Source organism: Pseudorca crassidens, chromosome 15, assembly GCF_039906515.1.
Source record: "Pseudorca crassidens isolate mPseCra1 chromosome 15, mPseCra1.hap1, whole genome shotgun sequence".
NCBI lineage: Eukaryota > Metazoa > Chordata > Mammalia > Artiodactyla > Delphinidae > Pseudorca > Pseudorca crassidens.
This window is the reverse complement of record NC_090310.1, coordinates 78,364,464-78,389,261: the sequence shown is the minus strand read 5'-3', so window position 1 is coordinate 78,389,261 and position 24,798 is coordinate 78,364,464. Positions and strand designations below refer to the sequence as shown.

At 48.6% G+C, this 24,798-nt stretch overlaps 1 protein-coding gene across 4 annotated transcripts in view; it reads left to right on the top strand.

The window, feature by feature from the left end:
* Window positions 1-14,721: 14,721 nt before the first annotated feature.
* Window positions 14,722-24,798, top strand: part of RIPOR3 (RIPOR family member 3) — a 75,529-nt gene continuing 65,452 nt past the window's right edge. For 2 of the 4 annotated variants that reach the window (XM_067708444.1, XM_067708443.1), the window contains exon 1: window positions 14,722-15,149. In XM_067708444.1, coding sequence (XP_067564545.1) covers window positions 15,147-15,149 — 3 coding nt within the window. In that variant the 5' untranslated portion in view covers window positions 14,722-15,146. The remainder of the gene's footprint in view (window positions 15,150-24,798) is intronic. The other 2 variants (XM_067708445.1, XM_067708442.1) reach the window with 1 other exon arrangement.

Genomic DNA, 24,798 nt, shown 5'->3' with positions numbered 1-24,798 from the left:
CTCACCTCTTAGAAACAAACATAAAAATTTTAAAAAAGAAAAAATCTTTTAAAAACACAAAATGCAAGGATTTCAAGAGAAGTAAAGTTCAACAACAAGTGGCTGTTAGGACCATGGTCCTTTGACTAGAAAATAAACTTCATGAAGTCAGGGACCATGTCTTTTATTGCTGGGTGACCAGTTCCTGCCACATAGGAGACCATCAGGAAATGTTTGTTGAGTGAATGAATGTCGATGATACGGTTACACCCAGGATAAAATGTGAATTTCTGGACTTGGTCCCTTTAGAAAGAACTGAACAATGACCGAGATTTTCTGCTCTTTATAGTTTGTGGTACTCTCATCATTGTCTCATTTGATCCTTGGAATCACCTGTGCAGTAGTGTTTTCAGAAGTGGCTGGGAGAGGTGAAATACTGGGTTCAAGGTCCCACAGTAAGGGAGAGGGGCCAGGTCTTTTGAGTCTAAATCCAGTTCTCTTCCCACTATCCTCCACCCTCAGCAGGTCGAAGGAGATTAGAGATCGGTGACTAAATTAAGCAAGGTTTAGATTCCTCCTCTGTGGAGTGGAAGCTTTGATTGGCAACCATGTCTACTCTGTCCTTGGACCTCTCTCTCCTCTGACTCCTTCCCCCGGTGACATTACCTAATGGCATGGCTTTAAATACCACCTATGTGCTGAGGGCCTTCACATGGATATTTCCTGCCCCAAACTCTCTCCTGAACTCCTTCTATGTGTACTTAGTTTCCTCCTTGGCTCCTCCATTATTTATGTCTACTAGGTATCTCAAACTAATATGGTCCAAACTGTAATCTTGATCTCTCCACTCCCCTTCTCATCAAGAATCTTCTTCCATCTCAGCAGATGGCAGCCCCATTCTTGAACTTGTGTCTTCCAGATGACTTCCACTGGCATTATCCTTGACTCCTCTGCTTCTCTCACACCCCACATCCAGTCCTACTAACTTGATCATCAAAATATATCCAGTATCCAACTGCTTTTCACCACCTCCACACCGTCTACCCTAGACCAAGTCACTGTCATCTCTCGCTTGGACTACTGCAGTAGCCTCCAATCTGGTTTCTCTGCTTCTGCCCCTGCTTCTCTACAGTCTATTTTCTATACTAAGCCAGAAGGATCCCAGAAGTCCTAGGATCACTCCTGCCCCTCAAACAGGCTCCCTCTGGTTGTCCCAGATTGCATACCTACTCAGGTGGAAAGCAAGCTTGTGGCTACACTGTCCCAATTCATCTTCCTCCCTTTTAGAAGTCTCACCCATCTCCAACTAGGTTTGCTGGCACCGGGTCTTAAATTCTGATAATTGTATCTTATATCCCTGTCACCTCCCTCCTGCCCCACCTCTTTCCCTTTAAAAGTATTTCAAGACTTTCTCTATGGCTGTTAAAACCATAAGGTAAAGATTCAAGTATATACTAAAAAATGCATTACATAAAAGAACTGATTATATCTCAACAACTGGAATCCAAACAGAATGAAACAAAAATTCAGCAAATATGTATTTGTTTTTGTTACTTATTGCTCAGAGCAAAGCCAGGGAGTTTAAGTGGCAGAAAGAACACACGTCTCCTATTTAATATTAGGCAGCTGTCATCACCCCCTTGATACAGCGTTCACAGGTTAGGGTTTTTCTGGCACTGAAATATACATACCCTACCTCCCTACATAGAGGTGTCAGGAGTCTTCAGTCATCTCCTATGCTATGGTGGATTACATTTTCCAAACAATGAGCACAATTTCTCCCTTAAGGAAACTTGTTATCGAAAGATTCGAGGGATTGGAATGTGTAATACAAAACAGACATGCAGAGAAGAATGAGTTTTATGGCGCAGGAAGAGAAGAACTGACTTTATTGGCTATAAAATAAAGTCCACATGCTACAAGTTGGCCTGAACCCACCTTGTGCATCATTTTTTTCAAATCGACCTGAGGTTACAAACCAGCCAGCCCTTTCATAGCTGGGGGACTTTAGGGATAAGCTCCTTAGACCTCTCTTAGATAAGCCCCTTAGAACCTGTCTCCTATGAAGAGGGGCTAATGTCTCCCAGGGAAATTGTGAGAAACGGGAGGACACACTGGCCAGTGCCAGTGTGTTCTGGCTGGATGCAGGAGAGTCGTGTCCTGTTAGGCAGAATTATCACCTAGTTACTGTCTCCATTAGGAGATGAAGTATGGTTCAAGGAGATGCCTGTGGGCGTCAGGTTGACAAGGAGTGGACGCCTGAGGAGAAGCTGGATGTATCAGCTTCATGGACTAAGGGATGTCCAGAGAGCTGGTGAAACATTCGTTCTGGGGGTGACTCTGAGGGTGTTTCTGGAAGAGATTAGCATATGAATCAGTCATCTGAGTAAAGGTAAAGAAGATTGCCCTCACCAATGCTAATGGCATCATCCAGTCTGTTTAGGCCTGAATACAACAATCAGGCAAAAGAAGGGCAAATTTGTCCTCCTTGTTTGAGCAGGGACACCCGTGTTCTCTTGCCCTTGGTCACTGGTGCTCCTGGTTTTCTGGCCTTCAGACTCGGACTGAGAGACACACCATCAGTTCCCCTGTCCTCAGGCATTTGGGCTCAGGCTGAATTACATCACCAGCTTTCCTGGTTCTCCATTACAGAGGACAGATAGAGGGACTTGCTGGTCTCCATAATTTCATAAACCAATTGCTATAATAAATCTCCTCGTGTGTGTGGGTGTGTGTGTATATATATATATATACATATATATATAAAATTTATAACTATCCCGTTGGTTCTGTTTCTCTGGAGAACCGTGACTAATGCATTACCATAATTTTTGTTTCCCTTCTGACCGGGATACACAGAACCTCATCAAACCTGGGTACTGCTGGCCTCCATACCTTTGCTTATGTGATTCCTTCTTCCCAGCAGGCTTTTAGAATCTTTGCCTGCCCTAAACCAACTGCAAAGTTTCTCACAAAGGCCGCCTCTTCCAAAACGTCTTCCCAGATGCCACCAGTCAGAAGCAATTTGTTCCGGCTCATCTCCTCAAGCATGATTGTACCTCTGCGACAGCTGTTCTATAAGACAGCTGTCAACGTGGTGGTCTTGCAGCATCCCTGAGGGGTGGGGGAAGCCTCCTCAACTTGCTCAGGTCCGAAGCCAGGTGTGGCTCCAGATACCTGGCTCTGCATCACCTTCAAAGCCGTCGATCTTTGCCCATCTCCAGCCCACTGTTCACAGAGATCTTTCCCAAATGCAAACCTACATTATCATGGTGAAGCCTAAAACCTTCAGTGGCTCTCGTCAGTCTGAGGTTGAAGACCCGGGGTCATGATGCCTTGAATGGGGTGACCCTGTCTATCTCTGCAGCTTCATCTTTTTGTTTTGTTTGAGATATAATTCAAATGCCATAAAATTCACTCCTTTAAAGTGTACAGTTCAGGTTTTTTTTAAACTAAATTAACAGAGTGGTACAATTATCACCACTGTTTAATTCCAGAATATTTTCATCACCCTCCAAGGAAACCCCCAGACGTATTAGCAGTCACTTTCCGTTACCTCCTCAGCCCCAGCCTCTGGCAACCACGAATCTTCTTTCTGTCTCTATGCATTTGCCTATTCCGGACGTTTCAAAAAAATGAAATCATACAATATGTGGCTTTCTGGGTCTGGCGTCTTTCCCTTAGCATAAGGTTTTCAAGGTTCATCGACATCATAGCATGTATCAGTATTTCATTCCTTTCTATGGCTGAATACTATTCCACCATACGAATGTACCACTTCTTTGTTTATGCGTTTGCCAGTTGATGGGCATTTTGGCTGTTTCTCGTTTTTGGCTAATATGAATAATGCTGCCGTGAACATCTGTGTTCAAGTTTTTGTCTGAACAATAGATTTCCATTTCTTCTGGGTATATGCCTAGGAGTGGAAGTGCTCGTTCAGATGACATTCCATGTTTCACTTTTGAGGAACCACCAGACCGTCCCATCTCACATTCCTCCAGCAGCATCTGGGGGTCCTGGTTTCCCCCCATCGTCCTCTAGCCTCGTCTGGTACCACACTGCTCCTGGGTCTCTGGGCTCTAACCCCATACTTCCTGTTAGTTCTTACACCAGCCTGACTCCCTGTCCCACTGCAAGAGGAGAGTCTTAAAGGTGCCTGTGGTTCTAACCTCATCAGACCCAGTGGCTCCTTGTCTACCCGGAAATGAAATTCACAAATAGTATAACTTACCTACTCACATACTGAAAACATGTACGTGTACTTCTCAAACTCTAAAACAAAGGAGAATAAGTGGAAAGTAATCTATAAGAAAATCATATGTATTTTAATGCTGGAAGTCCTGATGAAGTAGCCAGGGGCTTGAACCGAACAGGTAGAACCTCTGTGAAGGTGACACCTGCACACTCAGGTGGGTCTAGGTGTGAGGTGTTGGCCACTCGTGCACCACGAGCATGTCGACTGGAGTTGCTGCCAGCCCTGATGCTCCGGAAGAGTGACCAATATGAACCCCCAAGCAAAGTCCAGTTCAGCCTTCTCTCAATGTCCATGGTCCTTGCATGCCAGGAAAATTCAGTACATATTACAACCATGCCAAAACTATTCTGTGTTTAAATGTAAAATAGAGTTGGGTTCTAGGTTAACCTAACTGCTCCTGGTAAGAACCCCTGCCATGGGCTTCCCTGGTGGCGCAGTGGTTAAGAATCCGCCTGCCAATGCGGGGGACATGGGTTCGAGCCCTGCTCCGGGAAGATCCCATATGCCACAGAGCAACTAAGCCTGTGCGCCACAACTACTGAGCCTGAGCTCCAGAACCCGCTAGCCACAACTACTGAGCCCACGAGCCACAACTACTGAAGCCCATGCACCTAGAGCCTGTGCTCCACAACGAGAGAAGCCACCGCAATGAGAAGCCCTCGCACCGCAACGAAGAGTAGCCCCCGCTCGCCGCAGCTAGAGAAAGCCTGCGCTAAGACCCAACGCAGCCAAAAATAAATAAATTAAATAATTAACAACAAAAAAAGAACCACTGCCATATGCTCTTCCCTCGGCCTGGAACATTCTTCCCCTCCTTTTTGGCCAGGCGCTTCACCTATTCTTTCAAGTCTCAATTTGAAAGGTGCTTTCTGGGAATTCCCTGGTGGTCCAGTGGTTAGGACTCCACGCTCTCACTGCCGAGGGTCCGGGTTCAATCCCTGGTCTGGGAACTAAAATCCCACAGCCATGCAGTGTGGCCAAAACAACAAAAAAAGAAGAAGGTGCTTCCTCAAGTAAATCTTTCTGGCCTCTTCTTACCAAACTAGTTCAGTATTTAATACCGTTTGCAGTCACACGTTTATGTCGTTTCCTTTTATTAACCTCCACCTCCCGGCTCAACTCCCGACCCCATGAGGTCTGGATTTGTGACTTTCCTATCATCGTATTCCCAGCCCTTAACGTAATGCCTGGTCTGCAAATATTTGCTGCACGAATACAATAGTGCTCTTGTCTATCTCCTTTGTTGTCCTGGGAGTTCTTAGAAGACATTAGTGTGCCAGATTTATCTGTGTCCCTAGTGCTAAAGATAGTTCTTTCTTTTATGTGGAAAACAGTGGTCAAATATTTAATGAGCAAATAAAAGCAAAAGCACAGTTGGGCTCCCAACGTCCTAATGAATGAGCTAGGGACAGGGTAAGAGGCGTTTCGGTAAATCCTCCAGAAACTGCTGTCATCCTGGGTCGTGCTGGAATCCTTTTTATGGCTGTGGTTTCGATAGAGGACCTTTGTTTTAACTGTGTTAACAATGATTTGAGCTCTAGCCGCTGTGTAACAAACCACCCCAAACCTTACTGGCTTCCTGTAACAGAGAGCTGGTTGTGTTTTTTTGATTCTGTGGGTTGGCAATCTGCTGGCCTCTCTTGGGCTCACTCATGTGACCACAGTCATCTGACAACTCGACAGGGACTGGAGGGTCCACGTGGCCGCACTAACGTACCCAGCAGTGGTCTGGCTGTCAGCTTGGGTGCCATGGTTCCCATCAACGTGGACTTCCGTCTTCTAGGAGGCTAACCCGTTCCTCTTCACCACTGTGGTCCTGAGGTCCCAAGAAAGTGAAAGCAAAGACAGCAGGGGTAAGGTGAAGACTGCTTCCAAAGCTGGAGGGCCATCACGTCCTCCTTGATCTGCTGGTCAATGCAATCACACATTCTCGTGGCTACAGCAGCACCAGCTCCTTGCAGGGGGCAGCGGATCCAGGCAGCACGTTCACTGGGATGCTTCTTATAATAATCCACCATGGTAATCTCTCTAGAGGATACTCTTCTACTTCCTCGTTCTGGAATCCAAAGGGCAGCTCTGGGTCTTTCTTGTGGATGGAAGGTCCTCTGGGACCCTGAGTCTCCCCTTCAAACGTGGCATCTTCTTGTCTGGGCCTGGAGATAGAGTTGGAGAAGGTGGAGGAGATTAGGTTGAATGTGTTCTCTTCCAGATCCTGTTGGGTTTCATCTGGAGAGCAGGATCTCAATTTTGCTTTGGTGAAGTCACGATCTCATTTTATTTCCCCGCCATTTGCCTTGCTTCTCTTCCAACTCAACTGCAATAAAGAGTCGAGTTAATGGAGCATTCTGGCTAGTTCAGCAGATTATACTACAAAAGGACCTCAGGGTTGAGAGAGTTGATTCTAGAGCAAGACTCTTTGAGTTAGAATCCTGGCTCTATCAATTACCTGCGTGGGACCTTGGGAGAGCGGCTTCACCTTCCTGTGCCTCGGTTTCCTCCGCTTAACGTGGGGATCATGAGGCCGAGGGCAGTGGTTGTGAGGATGGAGTGAGGTAGTCAGCGTAAATCACTTAGCGCAGGCACAGGACAGTCACCACCCCAGACACCACCCCAGACAACACCCCAGGGAAGAGCCAGGTCAGGGCATTTGCACACAGGTCAGGCAGATGGTCTATGGCTTCTGCCATAGGTGTTTCTCTTGCAGGGGCGGGTAGAGATGGGGGTGGGAAAGGAGAAGGTGGCTTCACTAAAAAGCGGTTTGCAGTCTTTCGTAGTATATCTGTGAGACAGGAAAGCCTCCATTTGTGGTGACTTTTGCTCATAACTGCCTCTCATTGCAGCCCTATTACGAGGTATTTGTGCTTTCAGTATAAATTATAAATCTAAACACATGCAGGGTTTGTTTTCCCCCCAAAGCAGATTCCAACCAGCATGAAACTAGCCAATCCAAATAAATTGTGCGCTTAAGTCCATTGTTTCCAGCAACATGTAAACTGTTGGGTTGTAAAGAATTGCTTTGAAGAAGGCGCCCCATTAGTGCTTCAAGCATCAGGGTTCAATTTAGGCTGTGCAGTTTTTGAAGAGTTTACTAGAAATTTGTGGCAAAGAAAGACACGCATTGGGGTGGGTGGAGGGGAAAGGGTTTTTATCAAATTACACAAGATGCATTAAGAGGATGTTGTCATAAAAGCACAAAATAAAGCCGCAACCCTGAACTCCAGGAGAAATGCAGAATTCCTCGGCTGGGGAAATCATTCTGGGAATGCAAAGATCGCTTCCAATGTTATGTTTGTAAGGAAATGACAGTCACCAAGTGGAGAATGTCAGGTCCTCTGAGAAACCCTGTCGGCACTCACGTGCAGAACGCTATTTACTTAACTGGAGTTGGTTCGGAAAATATTTGACTCCGGAGGGTCCCTAAGGGAGCATGGAGGGCGTCTGGGATTTTCCTTCAGGTCAAGACTTGGCCTTTGCTAATCCCCCCAACTGATAAGGCTCCCAGATTTCAGGGCGGATTCATTCCTCCGTTGAACAAAGGTTTATGGCCCAGCCTGAGGCCAGAGGGGGGACCTGTCATTCCAAATGCTTCCCCAGCTCAACAGAGCCAGCCTCTCTCTGTTGAATCCGTTGTTTGTCACTGTGGAGCAGAGGTGTTTTTTGTCACTGTGGAGCAGAGGTGCAAAGAACGGGACCCTGAGTCAAGACGGCAGTGGAGGAGAAGATTGCCAATGACGGGTCAGGATATTTATCTCCAGGAAGAATACAGCAGTTGGATGTTCTCTTCGGTGCTGAAGGGTTGATAAAGGAGGGGGAGTTTTGATCCTACTACCTGTAGGAAAATGACGGATTTTACCAACTGGGATGAACTTCCTCCCAACAAGCTCACCCCCATGCCTTCTTGAATGGGAGACCCCTTCGCCATCCAGACTTTGTTCCTTGTATCTGCAGGAGGCTGGGGGTTTGAAAAAAAGCTCAGCTGGGAGTAAGGCCACTGGGTTCCAGTCGGGTTTTTCCATGAAAATTAGACAATGACTTAATCCAGCCATTATTTATCAAGCACCGGCTCTGCTCTGGGCACTGAGTCTGCAATAGTGCACACGGCAGTCGTGGTCTTTCCTCCCAGGTGGAGAAGGATGAGGAAACGGCAATCCTGTGGGATGATGGTGCCGATGATGATGGCAACCACATCTGTTTAATAGGAGCCAAGCGTGTGCCAGGCAGGGTCTTCGCGCTTTACATATAATGTCTCAGTGCTTCTCAACTTTAACGTGCATATGAATCATTTTGGGATCCTGTGAATCTGGTTCAGAAGGTCGGGGGTGAGGCCTGGGACTCTGTACTAACTAGCTCCCAGGTGACGCCCCATCTGCTGGCCCATAGACTGAGCAACAAGCTATTGTTTCATCTCATCCTCACAACAACGCAGTGAAGCTCTATAGTTACTCCCATTTTATAGATGATGAGGAGATGGAGAGGTCAAGTGACTTGCCCAAGGTCATTCAGTCGGGAAGAAGAGGAGCCAGGATTGGGCGCCGGGGCCTGTGTGCTTACACAGTTTTGCCACGATGAGACAGCGAGGCTGCCTGGGAGAGGGTCTCCACACCAGAGGGGGGGGTTCGGAGAAAGCTTTGGAGAATGTGGCTCCTTAGTGGGCTCCAACAGGGTAAGGATTAAGGTCTTAAACAGGTAAAAGCCAGGAGGGCGTGGGAGATGGCCAAGGGGAAAGAGTTCTGCTGGGGGAACCACGGGAGAGAGCCAGGCACCTTAGAAGGACGAGGGGGCAAAGCAGGAGAGGGGTAGAGTCCCAGGCTCTGCAGGGCCCCCAAGGCTGCGGCTGGTGACACACTTCCCTGAGGCATCATCTTCATTCTCGAAGGTAAAGCGGGGGGGGGGGGGGGGGGGGGGGGCCTTCCCTCACTGCCCCGCCCACCTGGCCCTTACTACCTGGGCTGAAATTAGCACTTGGCATTGTAGGTTTCTGTTTACATGCCTGTCTCCCACTGGAACATTTCCTCCTTCTTCATCTCTGTCCCTGAAACCCCCAGCCTGGCACGTGGGATGACAACGCCTGCCCTGCCGACGTCACAGGATGCTGTGAGGGGTAGAGGTGGGGAAATGGTTTGAAAGTGTTACGAATGCTGTGCTGTTGGAAGTTGTGTGCCTGTGAGGGTGGCAGAGAAGATTCTGCGGGTGACAGGGAGTGAGTGTGGCCACGCAGGGACTTGAGAGGGTCCTTTGAAGTCGCCACAGATCTCCCCGCCAGGCCACATCTTAGCCTAGTTTCCCCCAAAGGCCAGCAACTCAGCACCACCTTGACAATTTGGCTACACTCATTTGCCACCTGGGCTCTTATGTACTAAACTTTTTCTTTACATTGATTTACTTTCTCTCCCAACTGTTTGTTTCAACAAATTTCAAACCTGCAGCAAAGTTGGAAGAATAGCTTCAAGAACCCCCAGGACAGGACTTCCCTGGTGGCGCAGTGGTTAAGAATCCGCCTGCTAATGCAGGGGACACGGGTTCAATCCCTGGTCCGGGAAGATCCCACATGCCTCTGAGCAACTAAGCCTGTGCGCCACAACTACTAAGCCTGTGCGCCACAACTACTGAGCCTGTGCGCCACAACTACTGAGCCTGTGTGCCACAAGGAAGAGTAGCCCCCCTTCGCCACAACTAGAGAAAGCCTGCGAGCAGCAACAAAGACCCAATGCAGCCCAAAAACAAATAAAATAAAAAAAAAAAGAACCCCGTATCCCCCTCACTCAGACACTCCAATTGTCAATATTTTGCCACATTTGCTGTCTCTCTGTTTCTCTCTGTACATACAGTTTAAAAAAAAGCAACATGCAACCACAAATAACAAGTGTTGGTGAGGGTATGGAGGAAAGGAGACCCTCGTGCACTGCTGGTGGGAAGGTAAATTGGTGCAGCCACCATGGAGAACAGCATGGAGGTTCTTAAAAACTGAAAATAGAGTTACCATATGATCCAGCAGTCTCACTGCTGGGTATGTATCAGAAGAAAACGAAAACACTAGTTCAAAAAGATACATGCACACCTATGTTTATAGCAGTATTATTTACAATAGCCAAGATATGGAAGCAACCTAACTTTCCAGCAACAGATGAATGGATAAAGAAGATGTGGTATATATATATATATGTGTATATATATATATATATATATATATATACACATATATATATATATACACACACACACACACACTTATAAACACACACATATGCACACATACATATAAACACACACAATGGAATGAAAAGAATGAAATTCTGCCATTGGCAACAACATGGATGGACCTAGAGACTATTATGCTTAGTGAAATAAGTCAGGCAAAGAAAGGCAAATACTCTATGTTATCACTTATATGTGGAATCTAAAAATTGAAACAAACGAATGTATATAGTAAAATAGAAACAGACTCACAGATACAGAAAACAAACTAGTGGTTAACAGTGGCGAGAGGGAAGGGAGGAGGGGCAAGATAGGGTAGGGGATTAAGAAATATAAATTACTATGTATAAAATAGATAAACAGGGCTTCCCTGGTGGCGCAGTGGTTGAGAGTCCGCCTGCCGATGCAGGGGACACGGGTTCGTGCCCCGGCCCGGGAAGATCCCACATGCCGTGGAGCGGCTGGGCCCGTGAGCCATGGCGGCTGAGCCTGTGCGTCCCGAGCCTGTGCTCCGCAACGGGAGAGGCCACAGCAGTGAGAGGCCCGGGTACCACAAAAAAAAAAAAAAAAAAAAAAAGATAAGCAACAAGGATATATTATATACAGCACGAGGAAATATAGCCATTGTTTTGTAATAACTTTAAATGGAGTATAATCTATAAAAATATTGAATCACTAGGTTGTATACTTGCAACTAATATTAATATTGTAAATGAACTCTACCTCGATTAAAAAAAACAAAGAACAGCAACAACAAAAAAAACCACGGGGGCTTCCCTGGTGGCACAGTGGTTGAGAGTCCGCCTGCCGATGCAGGAGACACGGGTTCGTGCCCCAGTCCGGGAAGATCCCACATGCCGCGGAGCGGCTAAGCCCGTGAGCCATGGCCGCTGAGCCTGCGCGTCCGTAGCCTGTGCTCTGCAACGGGAGAGGCCACAACAGTGAGAGGCCCGCATACCGCAAAAAAAAAAAAAAAACCACGGACTTACTTTTTTTCTGGGTCCATTAAACATAGTTAAATAAACTTTCAATTTTATTTACTTATTCTTCTTTCAGTTTTATTGAGATATAATTGACATACAGCACTGTATAAGTTTAAGGTGTACAACATAATGATTGGACTTATGTACGTCATGAAATAATTACGGTAATAACTCCAGTGAGCATTCATCATCTCATACAGATACAAAATAAAGGAAAAAGAAAGATTCTCTCCTTATGATGAGAACTCTTAGGATTCACCCTCCTAACAACTTTCACATATAATGTACAGCCGTGTCGATTATATTAATTGTGTTGTGCATTACATCCCTAGTACTTATTTATCTTATAACCGGAAGCTTGTACCTTTTGACTACCTTCATCCAATTCCCCCCTCCCCCAAACCCCCGCCTCTGATCTCCTTTTCTATGAGTTTGTTTTTGAACAATTGACCTACAACACTACGTGAGTTCCTCTAACACAACATAGTGATTCGATATTTCTACACATTACAAAATGATCACCACTAAGCTTTCAATCTTGGAATAGTTTGAAACTTACAGAAAAGTGGCAAAGACGGTACAGGGAACTCTACATACCCTGTACCCAATTTCTAATTGCCCCTCTTGTCATCTTACATTGCTATGGTACATTTGTCATAACTAATGACCAATATTGATACATCATTATTAACTAAACTCTGTGCCTTATTAAGGTTTTGTCAGATTTTCCCTTAGCTGATGGACTCCCTTTTAAACTTAAAAAAATTACAGATAGGAAAGTGGAAGACAGTGGAAAACCGTGATCACTTGCCAAACAGGATTCTAGCTGGATGCTGTTGGCTGCTGGCTGACCTAAGCCTGAGGCCTGCTTTTTCTTTGTCAGAAAGAGAGATTAGTAGACGGTAGAGGTGTTAAAGACAGATTAGCACAAAGCTGAGACTCTGTCCCAGGCCAAATGGGATGGGAAGAGAATTGCCACTGGAGTAAAATGACGTTCCCACTCTAGGGGCAGTGCTGTTCAGTGTCCTGTGTGTCACCCAAAGTCATCTTGGGCACTGACCCTATGTGAGGCCTGCTTTGGGAACGGCATGGTCTCACTCTGCCACTCCCTCAGATGGCTGGAAACACCAAGTCTGAGACTGCCCGGCTCCAAAGCTGGGGTTCCTTTCTGCCCTGGAGGACGAGGAGGAGGGGCTGGTGCCCCCACTGGCTCGGGGCTGTGAAAAGCATCATTTGTCTTCTTTGCAGTTGAATTCCCAAAGCCCGCAGGCACTGGACAAGTGGGGACAGAGAGCATTCTGGTGAATTCCATCACATCACAGCACGTGCGAAGCACCCTGTGTGGAGTGCCAGGCTCGCCTGCCTGTTGTGCCCGTGAGATGTGGTTGTGCACTTGGTCGGTGAGCAGGAGAGAAACGGCTGAACCGAAACCGTGCTTCTCGGCAACCCTTTTCTTGGCATGAAGTCTGAACATGTTCACTCCTTTAAAACACTTCAGAGTGGTTTTCATGTTTTGCAAGTTAGAGTAGGTGACATTGCTTCCTGAAAACCAAGCCATCAACTTTCCAATACTTTGCTTTCAAATATAGATCTGCCGGCCTCCTTTCCAGGAGACCTAAGCCCACTCCGGAGTAACTTTGACAGCTCCCTGGCTCTTAAGGAATTTCACTCAGTGCAATGTCAGTTTCAGCTCTGGGTCCCAACACCTGACTAGAGGTGATCAAACTAGAGTGCTTGTAGAACTTCTGGGTTCACTCCTCAGGACTGCTGTTCAGTTCTCAGCTGACAGATTATAGAATTCTTTGAGCTAGTCCAAGGAGGCAAACGGGTGGATGAAATTTTCTCCGGGTATAGGGTGCAATGTCACTGGTGAAGGAAGCTGGTTGGGAATCTAGGTAACAGATGAATCCATTTTCACTTTTCAGAATGAAGCTGCTACAGGTAAGAGCACCACGCTTAAACTTCTGCCTCCCCCACTTCCCAGAGGTAATGGCTCAGTGTTGTTTATATCCTTATAGACTATTTTCCTGGCTTTATGTGTTTCCATAGCCTTTCATTTTATGTGTGTATAAGGGCGGAGGGTTACACAATCAGGATGATACTGAATGTATCATTCTGACCCTCTTTTCACTCGATAATATGTCTTGGAGACCCATCTCCATTGTTACATACAGATGCAGCTCACCCTCTGAATCCCTGCCCGGGATAGTACGATTCTTTCATATTCTATTTATTATATTCTATTTAACCAGTCATTTTTTGGGATGGATATTTATTTCCAATGTTGCCTGTGATAAACCTTTTTTTTTTTTTTTAAACAAACGTCTATGTGCATGCCACCTCGTGGACGTGCATTAAGTGATGTTCTGGGTGGCAGCTTACGCCCATTTCTGGTTTTTAAAGGTCTTGCCAAATTACCCTTCAGAGTATGTGTGTTTGTGGCTGTGGGAAGGGGTGTCAGTTTCTCTTCTTTGGGGCTGTTTATTCCTGATTTCTTGTCTGCAGTGGCTGCAGGGTGGCACGGAGCCAAGGGGCAGCAGAGAGAAATTTATCCCTAGGTGTTACAGGCTGGGAGGCACCATGGCTGGGGGGTGGGCTCTCCGTGGTGGCGATGAATGGGGCCTTTGTTTCTGGGTCCATCCCTGAGCAGAATCCGAAATCCGAAAGCCGAGATGTGCCGAGGTGACCAAAGGAGCAGTGCCTTGTATCTGGACTCCACCCTTGACTGGGACACACAGTCAAGTTCATAGGAGTTCTACACACCCATGTAATGGGGGTTGGGCGGCGGGGCAAACCCTGAAATAATTAGGTTGTAAAGAAAGAAAAGAGGCTGACCACTAGCTGTAAAGATGTAAAGGGAAAAGGCCAAGCTAATTTACATCCCAGGAGAAATGGGAGGTGCAGAGGGGGCTTGGGGGGAACCAGGACCAGAGGAAGGGGTGTACGGAGGACCGGATCTGGGACAGAGGCAGGGAACAGATGGGAAGGAGGGAAGAAAGGAGGGAAAGGAGAAAGAGTGAGGAGAGCGACCCGAAAGTGGCAAGGTAGGAAGAGGGAGAAGAGGGCGGGGGAGCGAGCGGGAGGCTGGGTCCCGTCTGTTTGTGATTAGCACGAAGCCCGGTGCAGAATGAGTAAACAGAAACTTCCAGGCCTCCCCACACCCCCCTCTGAGGCAAAGCAGAAATCAGATGCTCCGTGATTAATCGTGGAGAGTTCAGGACACGACCACAAACGCTGTACGGACTTGAAATTAGCTGCCTTTCCCGGTCCCCTTGCCAAGATGCGAGTGGGGGTGGGCCGTGAAGGGGTGGGGCTCCGCCTGCAGGGGGCCAGCATGGAATTCTCCCTGGCAGAGCTCAGAGTGACACTGACGGGCAATCGGCCGCGGCCAGAGCGGCAGGCAGCATCCGGGGGGAACGGGGCCGGCCGGGGGGGCCCCAGGCGGGCTTCCTGGAACCCCAGCTCCGCGGCCGCCTGCACCCTGACACAGGCCGGATAAGAGCCAGGCTGCTTTATCGGAGCCCGGCTGGCGGCCGCGCGCCGTCCCCACGGCACCACGAGGAAGATCGCGGGCAGGGGGTCCTCCGAGGCCATCTTCCGAGCGGCCAGTCCCTATAGGCTGGTCTCCCGAGCCCCGCAGCCGATGGGAGCCGACGCTCGCTTCAGCGATAGAGAAAGCCGTGTTGCTTCCAGGAGGACGGCGTGACACGGCCCTGAATGTCGAGACCTGCTCGATGGTGAGTGCGAAGCGACTGCTCCGTGTGCAGCTGGCGTGGACCAGACTTTAGAGGGAGTCGGGGTGTGAGGAGGGCATCCGCACATCCCACCTGCAGCTCCCCAAGCGTTGAGGCTGAGATGAGATGGCAGCATCTTGCTGTGTGGCCTTGGGCAACTTCCTTCCCCTCTCTGGGCCTCCCTTTGTCCATCCCTACAATGAGGGGTTGAACTAGGTGATCTTTAAGGGGCTCTTACTATGACTACTGTTTTTTCCTTGTGTTTAGCAGCGCCGGGCAGCTTGCAGGATCTTAATTCCCCGACCAGGGAATGAATCCCGGCCCTTTCAGTGAAAGTGCAGAGTCCTAACCACTGGACTCCAGGGAATTCCCTACGACTGCTATGTTGTGTGGGTCTGCTGCATGCCAGGCACTGTGCCAGGCTTTGCTGAAGCTTTAGCTCAGAGAATCCCCATGAGCCCCTGGCAGGACAGGGATGATTACTCTTATTCTCGTTGTACATTGAGCAAATGGAGGCATAGAGAAATGAAGTGACTTGCCCAAGGTCACACAGCTGGTCAGTGGCAGAGATGAGAGTCAGATCTCAGAAGCTCTCCGCCTCCAGGAGTAGCCGGGACTTCTGTGTTCTCTGAGTCTGTGACTATCCCAGGAAGTAGAGGTGAAGGAGGAGAGGGTGTCAGGGGAGTGTTATGTGTATGAGGAAGAAGAACAGTGGGACAGACGAAGCACCGGGCTGATCAGCCTGCAACATTTAGAGGGTATGTCAGCCCAGGGATGGGCAGGGGCTCCTGGCTGGAACGGAGAGGGCCTGATGCCCCTTGCTGTACTAGGCTCCCGGGGAATGAGAGAAGAGAGTTAATATTAGGCAGGGGTGGGGAGAGCTGGGGGTGGGGAGAGTGGCACATGCCTCTATGAGGTTTTGTTCCAGTTTTATTTTGCCTTTTTCAAAAATCTGTTTCGAATCATTCTGGGCCCCCACTGCTCCTCTGGACGAAACAGAATTGTGAAACACATACAGTGCTTTCCACATGCCTCCCTTGGGGGGAATCACATATTAATATTATCGTAGGCTATTTGCATATACATCCCTGAAGGTGTGGTGACAGCAGCCAAGAGATAAGATGCAGATAAAGTCAGCTAGTGTCTCTCTGGCAGAGACAAGGAGGATGCATGTTACATCAAGGGCGGGGAAATCCACAGCAGGGCTGTGGCAGGTGGGAAATCCCTCGGGTGCCAGCCATCTGGGTAGAGCTGGAAGTCCCAGCACCCAGATATGGCCTCCTCTTTTCTCTTCCCTTGGAAAATTCCATCCCGCAGCAGCTCTGTACTCGCTCCTTTTCTTTCTAGGACTGGCCCAGACCCTCTGCCTTGGGCTTGAGTTGAGACCCGACTGGTGGTCCTAGCTCAAGAGTGACCAACTTGTCCCAGGAGACCCCCTCAGTCCCGGGACAGCTGGTCACCCTACACAGTTCTGCCCTTGATTTCTGTAATCTTGTGCAAGTCACTCCCCTTCTCTCATCTATAAAACGAGATTATTTTAGGAAATCTCTAAAATCTCTTTACAACTCTAAATTGCTATGACTCTGGCTGGAAGGCACTTATGTTCTAAACGTGGGTGAGACACAAGCTTAAAGAGGAGGAAAATCTCCCCGCGAGTCCCCCAGCGCATCAGGGAAGGCGCCGGAGGAGGCTGGGATTAAGATGGGCTTGAAGAAGTGATTGCTGGCCTGCAGTGCCCCGTGACTGCTGTCAGCGAGAACAGTCCTAGGGCCCCGCAAGCTTCAGAAAAGCCTCATGAAACGCTGAAAGCCCAGCTCAGTCCCGCAGCTTAGGTTTGGCACAGAGTGATTTAACCCAGATGTCTGCCACTTACAGAGCCCTCACCTACGTGTCATTGGAAGCTCAGCACCCCCAGGGTCCCCCAGTTCCTTCTGGGGAACTCCAAAGGGATGTTTCACATTGGCTTGCAAACTAGTCCCTCGCCTCTGCCGCCAAGGCCACTGGGAGAAATTCACTGTTGCCAGCACCCATCTGGTGCGGCCAGACTCCAGCTGCTTATTGCCTGAGCTGCTCTGGGTTCTGGGCAGAGGTGGAGGGAAGGGCTTCCTCCCCAGCCCGTGACACTCTCTGCCATGTGGTCCCTGCACGGGTGGCGTGCTGGAGCCAGCTTGGACTGGCTCGCAAAAGCCGACTGTCAGATTTTCAGGAATTTGGTGAACTCGTTGCTAACCAGAGCCATTATTAAAAATTAAGCTACATAAACTTATAATTAAATAAATTTAATTAAAAACAAAGGTCGTGGGGCTTCCCTGGTGGCGCAGTGGTTAAGAGTCCGCCTGCCAATGCAGGGGACACGGGTTCGAGCCCTGGTCCGGGAAGATCCCACATGCCATGGAGCAACTAAGCCCGTGCGCCATAACTACTGAGCCTGTGCTCTAGAGCCCGCGAGCCACAACTACTGAAGCCCACGTGCCACAACTACTGAAGCCCACACACCTAGAGCCTGTGCTCTGCAACAAGAAAAGCCACCACAATGAGAAGCCCACGCACCGCAACGAAGAGCAGCCCCTGCTCGCCACAACTAGAGAAAGCCCGCACGCAGCAACGAAGACTCAACATAGCCAAAAAATAAATAAATGAAATAAATTTAAAAAAACAAAAAACAAAGGTCGTAAGTGCTCAAAACTCATCACTTTCCAGTTTTTAAAACTACATGTTACTGTTACTGGTTCTCCTGGGGATATTCACGTCCGGTGTGTCTGTCTGGTGGGAACACCCCCTAACAGTGCACTATTGCAGATCTCTTCCCAATTCCATTTTTTGCGACTTAAGTTGGTAGCCTGAAGTCAGCTATGGTGGGAGTAATTACACTACGGGAATTGGCAAACAGTACAGCTCAGGGCTTGATTTATTGTTTTGTTGACTGTCTAGGTCAACAGACAAAGTGATCTAGACAAAGAAAGGGAGGGAGAAAAGGATGATGCAGGTTAAACATAAAAGTGCGTCACGTCTCTAATTGTTACAGTGGGAATAACACCAAAAAGCAGGGAAGTTGCACACTTCGCTGACAAACCAGGAAAGTTCCGACCTGCACTTTGATGTATCATTTTTGTCTCAGTCCTTAAGGTAAAGGCAGATATCAGCCAACGTTCTGGAAAGAACTACAGTCACTCATCAATTATAACCATAGGGTGACAACAGATACAAGAGTTGGGGGCAAAAATCAACAAAAATGTCCTGTGTGAATCAACTGAGTATATGAAATTTACAAAAGGGGGGGCTATTGTACATTTTATGTTTATGTGTAAGTTGTGGGCTATACATCCTTTCCATCAATACAATCTATAGTAAACCTGAGTATATATGTGTTTATGTGTGCAAGCATGAGTAAGTGCCTATATTTGTACACATGTGTGCACGTGCATACCCACACATACACTTTCCCCTGGAAAGCTGGTTGTTAAACCTTTACCAACACACCACTGGCCCCACAGCATACATGCTTGTGCCCAGGGTCTTAGAAATCTTGTCATGGACCGTCCTCAGCTCTCACCCAAAGGGATTCAAACTCCAGGCACTGGGCCTTGGACACAATCCCTCAACTTCCTCCTCTGGCCTCAAACAAACCCAACAGCCAAACTCCTCTCTCCTGCTCTAAGCGCTGGAATGGATGCAGAGATCGGGAGGGTCAGAAGGTGTTATTTGCACCGGCTGCGTCCAGGGCCCCAGCTCAGGCAGCACAAAGGCCCTGGGTCCCTGCATTCTCGGTGCCCCCCCCCCGCCCCTCCACATTCGCAGGGCGTTTCTGGGTCCCATCAGGGGCAGCTCCCTGTAAATTCCATCCCTTTTCAGGTCTCGCTCCTGCCATCCTTGATTTTCATGCACAACACATGATTCTCTAATCAAAATGGCGTCTTGGAACATGGAGGAGGAACAGCTAAGCCAAACCTATTGGAAAGTTCAGAAAACTTTCTATTTTTAGAAAGCCTAGGAGCCAGGTGGGCCCTTTCCAGTCTCCCAGGCCCGCAAGCACGAGAGGAAAATATTTCTCATTCCCCTGTTCTGCCTTCTTACAGGCCTAGCCAAGGAGGAGGCCCAGGTGGGGACACTGGCCGCCTATGAGAAGTGAGGCTGGGATGGCAGGAAGCGAGCCCCGCCCACAGCAATCTTAAAAGGAGCTAAAACCAGGGTTTTTGGATTCTTTTATTTTGCATGTAGGAAGGGCAATCCTGACTTTAAATCTCAGTGGGTTCCGCTCCAGGTAACCACTGTCTGTTCTTCCAGACCGTTCATTCACTCGTATATGTAATTTTAATGTTCAAAAATGAGGTCATTCTTACATTTTATTCCGCATCTTCCTTGTCTCACTTGACAATACACCCCGGTGTCTTTCCCTGTTAGCACATGAAGACCTAAACCACTCCTTTCAATGCCTGCATAACAGAAGCCCCAGGAGGTTGTGAGAAGGGAGCCGTTTTGACAACCACATCTCTATTTTCAAACCAGGTCTCAAACTTTCTTGACTGCAAAACACATGAGTAGAGCCCAGCTGCTTCCACTTTTCAGTAAAAAAGACATTCTATTGGCTCTACCCTCAACCTGTCTCCGGAAGCTGCTGGCTTCCCGTCACCTCCACTGCCGCCACCCTCGTCCCTGTGGCCATCATCCCTCTCTGGACTGTTGTGGTTGCGTCCTCACGGATGTCTCTGCTTCTCCTCTTGCCTCTCTGATGGGCTGTTCTACACCTGCAGCCAGCAGGTCTTATTAAAAGGAAGTCAGATCCTGCCCCTCCTCTGCTCAGGACACCCTCCTCCCACAGGCCTGGCTCCCTGCTCCTAACCACGGCCACCAGGCCCCGCAAAATCTGGACCTCATCTCCAGATTCTGCCCTGCCCTGCCCCTCGCCACATTCACTGTTCTCAAGTGAGCCAGGCTCAGTACTGCCTCAGGACCTTTGCACTTGCCTTCCCCTCTGCCTGGGACACTCATTCCCAGATCTCCACATGGCTCACTCCGTACCTCTTTCCATCATCTAAAAATAATATATTATTTTTCTTTTTCAAAATATCCTCTACTAGAATGTGAGTTTCCTGAGGGCAGGTTTTTTATTTATTTATTTATTTATTTTGGCCTGTTTTGTTCAGTGCTGTAGCCCATAGTAGGTACTCAGTTAAGACTTATGGCATATTCGCTTTGCTACGTTGCCAAGGGTGACAAAGCGGTCAGACTGAATTAGGGTCCCTGGGCACCTCTAGCTGCATGCTATATTTCATTTATGAATACCGCATTTTAATAGCCCGTGCTAACTCACCAAGCAGCCGCTCCTTTGCAAAACAATGAGAGTCTGTGGAATCGTGCATCCTCACATGTGCCCGTCAGACCAACCAGGCCCAGGTTCCAGGCTCTTCATGTGGCCCCTATACTCACACCCCCCTTCTCTGTCTCAGGTGGCCTTGGAGGACCCGGTAAACAACCCCCTCTTTCTTACCTGAGTTCGGATAAACCCAGGAGTCAGGCAGGTGATGGGACTCGGAGTCTGTCTTGGCCAGGTGGCTGTGACCGTGTTGTCCCTTGAACTGAATCACCTCTCCCACCACCCAGTGCTGCAGGCAGCCCTCTGATGAGGAGCGAGCCTAGCATCGCCCTCCAAACTCACTCCCCAGGGGAGAATGAGCGAGGGGAGGGGAAGGCCCTGCAGGTGGAGGCATGAGGAGGTGGGCTTAAGTGGTACCTCCAGACCATTGGTTGCACCCACCCGCCAGATGCCCGATAGGCTGGTGCCTGGTTGGCAGCAGCGGGAACGGCCCAAGGTCTTTTCTCACTTGCCCAGGGGCACCCATTAGATCCCTGGTCCCCAAATCCAGGTCCAGAGAGCTTTCCTCAAGTCTTTACAAAATGGACCTCAGGTGACTTCAATTAATCACAGCCCAGGTGAAAGAGACAATTGAATGTCCCCATTTACCCACCCAACCCACAAACAGCTGTGACAATTATTTATAACCAGGTACGTGCTCCTTCCACTGTGGTAGCTACTACTTGAACTTTGTGTTTATCTTTCCCTTGGTTTTTAGAAAATTGTAGTAAGAGATCCATAATATAAAACTTACCATAGTCACCATTTTCCAGGGTACAGTTCTGTGGCATTTAGCACGCTCGCAATGTTTTGCAATCACCACCATCATCCAACTCCGGAATGTTTCCATCATCCTGATTTCTCTTGTTTGAAAAAGTAGTATTATCACTCACGTATTTATGCCATAATAATGTATCATTTACTTTTACTTATTTTTGAACTTTATAAAAAGATATATGTTGTCCTGTGGTACCTCTGTGTTCTTAAATCATTTTATCACTAAAATTCATCTATGGCGGCACGTGGCTGGCTGTTGATTCACTTTCACTGCCGTATACTATTCTGCAGTGTGCCGGAATTTGTTTTCCAAGTCTATGGGTCTTTGGGTTGTTTCCACTTGTCTGTTTGCTGTTATAAACAGAATTGCTTTGAGCATTCTTGCACTTGTCCTAGTACGTTCATGCTGGCGTGTGTCTCAGACGTGTACCCAGGAGTAGGATTGCTGGGCCATAGGAATATGAAATAATATACTGAACTATTTTCCAATGTGGCTGTACCGATTCACACCCACCCTCAACCACGTGGCATTTGTTAGATGTCTTACTTTTTTGCCACTTGAATGAGTGGAATTTCCCCTGGATCTCGACCACCACCACATAGACAGGCCCAGCTGCCGTCGACTCTGTCTCTCCAGGTCAGAATACCCAAGCCTGAGCAGGCTGTGGGTTCCTGATGTGCCACACCTTTGTGGTACGGCTGCTCCCGGAGGGGAACCGAGCCTGCTAGCATCGACCTCTCCTTCCTCCCCTTCCCCTGCTTTTATTTAGTCTGACTCTCATCACATGTGGGAAACAGTGTGAGGGGGGTAAGGGTAAATCCTCACCGTGAGACAGGCACTTTTCCACACACTTTACATGTATTGCTGTAAATTCATCCAACCCTCAGGTCCCGCAAGTGGAGGTGCTCTTATAAGCCCCACTTTACAGGTCTGGAAACTGATGAACAGAGAGGTTAAGTAACTTGCCTGGAATCACACAGAGTTGGGTTTGGATCCAGCTTCTCTGGCTTCCTCTGGAGTTTATTCCCCCTCTTGGCAGAGCTTAGCAGTTAAGTGTTGCAAACTCTTCAGTCCTACAGACTTGGGTTCAAATCCTGATCCCCTACCACTGTGCTGTGTGACTCTTGGCAAATTACTTCACCTCTCTGCACCTCTAAAGTGGCAAGAGCTCTCTTTTCCAGAAGCCTCATAAAGTGTTCCTTTCTTGTGCCGTATTGTTTCTTGTCGGGTTGTATGCCCATTCCTGAAATATCCCTGGAATACGCTCCTTGGCATGAGCAACTGACAAGGCTTATCCTTGGAGCTGAGGGGGAATCAGTTCTATCCAAACCAGTGTCAGCGAATCAGGGCCTGAGGTGTCCCAAAGCTAGCTGCTGTTCTTGGGAGAAGGGCAGGGGTGCTGGGCAACAGGAGTGGAGACGTCCACTCCAGGCCATGCTCGGGCCATTGCACACACATGTCTGGAATACCTATTCTGAAGGGTAATTCCCAGGGAGAAAGCATGTTTATACTTTTTTTGGGGGGGGGGAGGGGGAAGATTCCATTTCTGTTGCCAATTAGTTCTGCTTGAGAACAGCTTTTCTCAACACCAACATGTTGGCCGTCCAGGCTCGAGTTCTCTTGATTAGCTCAAAGTAGGGGAGAAAAGTGATTTTTCTTTCCTTCCTCTGCCCCCAACCGTGATACCCGGCTGTTAGTGATGAAAGGGGTCCTGTAGCTCATTTAGTTTTCCTTGTCATGACTCCAGGAAAGGCTGTAAAAATCATCAGTGGGCCCCGCGGGCCGTAATTGGCTGGAGGGGAAGTTGGCTACCACAGCGGCTGAGTTATCAGAATCCACTTCAGACGAGGACGCCTCAGTCGAGCCTCTTCTAATTGCACCTGCTCCGCAGGCTGGCACAGGGCAGGGAGCGCTGAAGGGTGTCTGTGTGCCTCTCTTCCTTCCCGGGTTCCAAGGGCGCCAGGGCTCTTGTCAAGACAGAGAAGCTGGGAGAGCATGTGGCAGGCTGGTCCCCAGCCAGCCTCTGTTGCCCGCACCAAATCTCAGCTCTGCTGTTCATGGCCACGAGCCGTGGACGAGGGACTGGAGCTTTCTGTGCTCACTTTCCTCATTTTAAAGTGATGGTCGTGGTCCCTCCTGAGATTGCTGTAAGGACCAAATGAGTGGATACACTTGGAAGAGACCCTGACCACGTGTAAAGTCCTTCCTAAACGTCAGTTTTTATTATGGACTCAGGATCTCCTCTGACGCGTGAGTCATGTGATTGTACCAAAGTGTCTTAACCCAGTACCCTGTTGATAGACATGACATCAGTTCCAATCTTTTGTGATTGCAAGTCATGCTGCGTTGAATGACCTTTAGCTTTGTGTATCCACCCCTCCCTGGGGTATGTGAACCCCACGATAACCTTGGCTCTGGACTTTCCTCCCTGGGGCCTGCAGAATGAGGAGAGATGAGTGGGCCATGGGCCAGCCCCGGCCTGGCATGCAGACCGGCCTGTGAGGCAGGGCAGGGTGAGGTCCTCCCGAGCCAGGTGGGACAGATTCCTTCCGAGTCCCTCAGAGGAGTGTGGCCATCTGGTCCCCAAGTTTCTGGCAAATGCCTGAGCTGGCCTGGACAGAGGAAATCTGTGCAGGTTCAGCCCATCTTTTGTGATCCTCTTCCTCCAGGAAGACCCCTGGGATCTCCGTTCCAATACTCTTGGCTGTCTCTGCATGGATTTAGTACCATGGTGTCCGGCTCCCTTTTGCGGGGACAGGAGGAGTCAGGAAGGCCGGATTTTGGTCCTGACTTCTCAGCTCTCCACCCGTGTAACCCCCAGGGCCTCTGTGTCCTCATCTGTATGAACCGGATAATAACAATAATGGTAACAACTCCTCAGGAAGGTCTTGGGAGGTCTCGGCGATACAACATTGGTGGAATGTTTGACCCTGTGTCGGGCACGAGAAACACAAGCTCGGGTTAGGAATGTCGCATCTATGGGAGGGTACAGGCTCACCTCGCCCACTGGGCCGTGGGTACTTGCAGGCTGCAGCATCTGGTCTGAAATCGAGAATAAACGGGGTCCAACCTAACTGTGTGGGCTTGGGCAAGTCGTCCTCCCTCTGGACTGAGTCTTCTTTCAGAAATGGGGGTTCTGACGATTCCTATCTAGTAGGTTTGTTTTCAGAATTAAATGAGGCAAAGCACATAATGCTTTGGATCTAGCAAATGCTCAATAAATGCTGGCTACTGCTGGTATTGTTAATCTTCGGTGTTAACAGTCATAAATAACCTCCCAGAAACCCGCACAGTGCCGTGCACGCCGTGGGTACTTAGTGAATCAAATGCACTGACCGACAGGGCCAAGTCCGCTGGTTATAAAGTTGGGTCTGAGGGAGGCACTGACGGAAGACCCCATTTCTCATGTTGTTGACCCCCCTAGAGAGAATAGAGGAAAAACACCCAATATGACCTGACCTGCGGTTATGCCATCTGCTGGTACTTAACTCCATGCAAGGCTGGATCAGGCGTCAACACCC